General features: G+C 46.7%; 1 protein-coding gene across 3 annotated transcripts in view; it reads left to right on the top strand.

Annotated features, from left to right (window-relative positions):
* The window catches only part of pick1 (protein interacting with prkca 1), a 40909-nt gene that overhangs the window by 20513 nt on the left and 14321 nt on the right, over positions 1-6075 (top strand). For all 3 annotated transcript variants that reach the window (XR_007265679.1, XM_048617508.1, XM_048617507.1), the window contains exon 10: positions 297-389. Coding sequence is in view for 2 of the 3 variants with exons in the window: in XM_048617508.1 (XP_048473465.1) it covers positions 297-389 (93 nt within the window). In the remaining variant the exon portion in view is untranslated. The remainder of the gene's footprint in view (positions 1-296; positions 390-6075) is intronic.

The raw sequence follows: 6075 nt of genomic DNA, 5'->3' as shown, positions 1-6075 counted from the left end.
AGGCTGCCCTCCCTCCCAGCGTCACCGCGGAGACAGGCTGCCCTCCCAATGTCATTCCATGGACAGGCTGTCCAACACCCCCCACAAGTCACCATAGAGGTGGACTCCCCCAGTACAGTCCTGGCAGATTTGCTGAGTTGCTGGAGGTTTTATTTGATGCTATTCCTCTGTGTTCTGTGTAACACCTGCTGCGTTGTTGCCCACGAGCCTGTGATTGTTTAATCCCTGAACAATAATGTTCATTTGTTATCAATTGTTTTCTCCCACTGATTCATCACTGTTTTCTGTATTTGCAGATGCTGAGTGACCTGAACACTTACCTCAACAAAGCCATTCCTGACACCAAACTCACCATCAAAAAATACCTCGATGTTAAGTTTGAATATTTGGTACGTAATCTGATCTGTTTTTTTCAGTTGTCACTATTATTCCGACCTCAGGTTACCCAATCCTGCCTGGTTGATCCACATCTTGACGCTGACTCCAAATCAGCCAAGTCTCACCTACAATATAAACAAGAGGTTAAGTCACCTCTTAACCTTCTTCTCTCTAACGAAGACAACCTCAAGTCCCTCAGCCTTTCCTCATAAGACCTTCCCTCCATACCAGGCAACATCCTGGTAAATCTCCTCTGCACCCTTTTCAATGCTTCCACATCCTTCCTATAATGCGGCGACCAGAACTGTACGTAATACTCCAAGTGCGGCCACACCAGAGTTTTGTACAGCTGCAACATGACCTCATAGCTCCGAAACTCAATCCCTCGACCAATAAAACCTAACACACCGTACACCTTCTTAACAATGCTATCAACCTGGGTGGCAACTTTCAGTGATCTATGCACATGGACACCGAGATCTCTCTGCTCATCCACACTACCAAGAATCTTACCATTAGCCCAGTACTCTGTATTCCTGTTACTCCTTCCAAAGTGAATCACCTCACACTTTTCTGCATTAAACTCCATTTGCCACCTCTCAGCCCAGCTCTGCAGCTTATCTATGTCCCTCTGTAACCTGCAGCATCCTTCCGCACTATCCACAACTCCACCGACTTTGGTGTCATCCGCAAATTTACTAACCCATCCTTCTACGCCCTCATCCAGGTCATTTATAAAAATGACAAACAGCAGTGGCCCCAAAACAGATCCTTGCGGTACACCACTAGTAACTGAACTCCAGGATGAACATTTCCCATCAACCACCACCCTCTGTCTTCTTACAGCTAGCCAATTTCTGATCCAAACCGGTAAATCACCCTCAATCCCATGCCTCCGTATTTTCTGCAATAGCCTACCGTGGGGAACCTTATCAAACACTTTACTGAAATCCATATACACCACATCAACTGCTTTACCCTCATCCACCTGTTTGGTCACCTTCTCCAAGAACTCAATAAGGTTTGTGAGGCACGACCTACCCTTCACAAAACCGTGTTGACTATCCCTAATCAAATTATTCCTATCTCTTACAATCCTTTCCAACAGTTTACCCACAACCAAAGTAAGGCTCACTGGTCTATAATTACCAGGGTTGTCTCTACTCCCCTTCTTGAACAAGGGGACAACATTTGCTATCCTCCAGTCTTCTGGCACTATTCCTGTAGACAATGACGACATAAAGATCAAAGTCAAAGGCTCTGCAATCTCCTCCCTAGCTTCCCAGAGAATCCTAGGATAAATCCCATCCGGCCCAGGGGACTTAGCTATTTTCACACTTTCCAGAATTACCAACACCTCCTCCTTATGGACCTCAATCCCGTCTATTCTAATAGCCTGTATCTCAGTATTCTCCTCAACAACATTGTCTTTTTCCTGTGTGAATACTGACGAAAAATATTCATTTAGCTCCTCTCCTATCTCTTCGGACTCCACACACAACTTCCCACTACTGTCCTTGACTGGCCCTAATCTTACTCTAGTCGTTTTTTTGTTCCTGACATACCTATAGAAAGCTTTAGGGTTTTCCTTGATCCTACCTGCTAAAGACTTCTCATGTCCCCCCTGGCTCTTCTTAGCTCTCTCTTTAGGTCCTTCCTGGCTAACTTGTAACTCTCAAGCACCCTAACTGAGCCTTCACGCCTCATCCCTACATAAGCCTCCTTCTTCCTCTTGACAAGAGATTCAACTTCTTCAGTAAACCACAGTTCCCTCGCTCGACCACTTCCTCCCTGCCTGACAGGTACATACTTATCAAGGACACGCAGTAGCTGTTCCTTGAACAAGCTCCACATTTCAATTGTGCCCAGCCCCTGCAGTTTCCTTCTCCATCCTATGCATCCTAAATCTTGCCTAATCGCCTCATAATTGCCTTTCCCCCAGCTATAACTCTTGCCCTGCGTTATATACCTATCCCTTTCCATCGCTAAAGTAAACGTAACCGAATTGTGGTCACTATCACCAAAGTGCTCACCTACCTCCAAATCTAACACCTGGCCTGGTTCATTACCCAGTACCAAATCCAATGTGGCCTCACCTCTTGTTAGCCTATCTACATACTGTGTCAGGAAACCCTCCTGCACACATTGGACAAAAACTGACCCATCTAAAGTACTCGAACTATAGCTTTTCCAGTCAATATTTGGAAAGTTAAAGTCCCCCATAACAAGTACCCTGTTACTTTAGTTCCTATCTAGAATCATCTTTGCAATCCTTTCCTCTACATCTCTGGAACTTTTCGGAGGCCTATAGAAAACTCCCAACAGGGTGACCTCTCCTTTCCTGTTTCTAACCTCAGCCCATACTACCTCAGTAGACGAGTCCTCATCAAACGTCCTTTCTGCCACCGTAATACTGTCCTTGACTAACAATGCCACACCTCCCCCTCTTTTTTACCACCTTCCCTGATCTTACTGAAACATCTAAACCCCGGAACCTGCAACAACCATTCCTGTCCCTGCTCTATCCATGTCTCCGAAATGGCCACAACATCGAAGTCCCAGGTACCAACCCATGCTGCAAGTTCGCCCACCTTATTCCGGATGCTCCTGACATTGAAGTAGACACACTTCAAACCACCTTCCTGCCTGCCGGTACACTCCTGCGACCTTGAAACCTTATTCATGACCTCACTACTCTCAACCTCCTGTACACTGGAGCTACAATTCAGGTTCATTTCCCCCCAGGATATTGGTACCCCTCTGGTTCAGGTGTAGACCATCCCGTTTGTAGAGGTCCCACCTACCCCAGAATGAGCCCCAATTATCCAGGTATCTGAATCCCTCCCTCCTGCACCATCCCTGTAGCCACGTGTTCAACTGCTCTTTCTCCCTATTCCTCGCCTCGCTAGCACGTGGCACGGGTAACAAACCAGAGATAACAAATCTGTTTGTTCTAGCTCTAAGCTTCCACCCTAGCTCCTTGAATTTCTGCCTTACATCCCTATCCCTTTTCCTACCTATGTCGTTGTGCCTAGGTGGACCACGACTTGGGGCTGCTCCCCCTTAAGGATCCCGAAAACACGATCCGAGACATCACGGACCCTGGCACCTGGGAGGCAACACACCAACCGCGAGTCTCTCTCGTTCCCACAGAATCTCCTATCTGTCCCCCTAACTATGGAGTCCCCAATGACTAATGCTCTCCTCCTCTCCCCCCTTCCCTTCTGAGCAACAGGGACAGACTCTGTGCCAGAGACCTGTACCCCATGGCTTCGCCCTGGTAAGTCGTCCCCCCCAACAGTATCCAAAACGGTATACTTGTTATTGAGGGGAACTGCCACAGGGGATCCCTGCACTGTCTGCCTGTTCCCTTTCCGTTCCCTGACTGTAACCCATCTACCTTTTTCCTGTACCTGAGGTGTGACTACTTCCCTGTAACTCCTCTCAATTATCCCCTCAGCCTCCCGAATGATCCGAAGTTCATCCAGCTCCAGTTCTCTGACACGGTTTCCGAGGAGCTGGAGTTGGGTGCACTTCCCGCAGACGAAGTCAGTGGGGACACTAGTGGTGACCCTTACCTCCCACATTCTACAGGAGGAGCATGCAACTGCCCTAACATCCATTCCCACTGTTCTGAATTCCCAAACAGACTATTGAAAAAAAAAGAAAAACTAGTAACCTTACCAAATTGGCGCTCAGAACCTTTTTTTTTGGTTAGAGGAGGAGGATGGGTGGGAGAAACTACCTAGGTGGTGTTTCGGATAAAGCAACCGCTCAAATATATTACCTCACTTGCTCAGCTGTCCCATGTCTGCTCCTGCTGAGCGTGCGCTCTGCCTGTTCACGAGGTAAGTTTTTAAAGGATTAATTTACCTTCCCGGCAGCCCCCTGGTCCTCGCTCTCACTGCTGCTGCAAAAATGGAGTCACGCGAGGTAAGACTTTGTAATTGAAAAGCTTACCTTCCCAGGGTGCCCTCGCGCTTCCTCCCGGACTCCCGCCGCTGAAACAACTGTGGATGACACAAAAATAGATGGAAAGGCAAGGGATTCCAAAGAGGGATATGGAAAGTTTTGTGAGTGGGTAAAAACTTGGCAGATGGAATATAATGTGGGGAAAATGTGATATTATGCATTTTGGCAGAAAGAATTATTTAACTGGAGAAAGACTGCAGCAAGCTACAGAACAGAGGGATTTGGGAGTTGTCTTGCCTGAATCACAATAAGCTAGCATCCAAGTTCAGCAGATAATAGAGAAGGCAAATGGAGTGTTGGTCTTTATTTCAGAGGGAATGGAGTAAAGAAATCATAGATCATAGAATCCCTACAGTGTGGAAACAGGCCCTTCGGCCCAACAAGTCCACACCGATCCTCGCAGCATCCCACCCAGACCCATCCCCCTAATCTACACATCCCTGAACACTACGGGCAATTTAGCATGGCCAATCCACCTAGCCTGCACATCTTTGGACTGTGGGAGGAAACCGGAGCACCCAGAGGAAACCAACACAGACACGGGGAGAATGTGCAAATTCCACACAGACAGTTGCCAGAGGCTGGAATCAAACCCGGGTCTCTGGTGCTGTGAGGCTGCAGTGCTAACCACTGAGCCACCATGCCGCCCCAGGGTGGTCTTGGAAAAGTATCCAAGACACTAGTCAGACCACAGCTGTAATATTGTGAACAGTTTTATTCCCTTTATCTGAGAAAAGACATACTGATATTAGAGGCAGTCCAGAGGAGGTTCTCTAGGCTGATACCAGGTATAGAGGGACTCATAAGGAGAGGTTAATTAGATTTAGCCTGCCTTCATTGGAATTTATAAGAATGAATGTCAACCTTATTGAAACAGGAATTTTAGGGGCTTGACAGGAAAGATATGGACGTAGTGCTGCACTGTCAGAGGGTCAGTGTTGAGGGAGCATCATGCTTTTGGAGGGTCAGTACTGAAGAAATGTCGCTTCGTCAGAGAGTCAGTGCCGAGGGAGTACCACACTGTCAGAAGTTCAGTATAGAGGGAGTGCTGCTCTGTCAGAGTCACCACCTTTTAACTGAACATTTAAATCTTAAAAATCCGTCCTATCTGCTCTCTCAGGTAGATGTACAAAAGCCCAGGGTCTTCAGGAAGAGCGGGGAAGTTCTCCCCCGTTTCTTGAAGCAACCAATTATTTCTGAACCACGATCGCCAAAACAGATATCTGTCTGTTGTCACGGTCCTGTGTGCATATTGCCTGCTGCTTCTCCTAAAACACTGACCATGTTTATAAACGCTGTAAAGTGCATTGGAAAGTCTGGAATAGGGTGTTGATTACTTTGAGAATTTGGATTTTAAGCCTGGGAGTCAGGGACTTAAATAGGAAGGATGCAGGTTTAAATGGGAGAGAATGGAGATTTAAATAGGTGAGATTGGATATAAATGGGAGGGGATTGGATTTAAAGAGAGGGGACAGGGATTTAATTAGGAGGGGATGGAGTTCTAAATGGGAGAGATGTGGGTATAATTGGGAGGAATGGAGATATAAATGGGAGGGAATCGGAATTAAATAGGAATGTGAATTTATGTGGGAGTGAATTGGATTTAATGGGGAGGGATATGGATTTAAAGGGAATGGAATGTGGGTTTAAATGGGAGATGTGGAAATTGGATTTAAAGGGAATGGAATGTGGGTTTAAATGGGAGATGTGGAAATTGGATTTAAA

This window comes from Rhincodon typus, chromosome 37 (assembly GCF_021869965.1).
Source record: "Rhincodon typus isolate 14 chromosome 37, sRhiTyp1.1, whole genome shotgun sequence".
Lineage (NCBI taxonomy): Eukaryota > Metazoa > Chordata > Chondrichthyes > Orectolobiformes > Rhincodontidae > Rhincodon > Rhincodon typus.
Note: the sequence above shows the minus strand (reverse complement) of the source record. Positions and strands in the feature narration are given on the sequence as shown.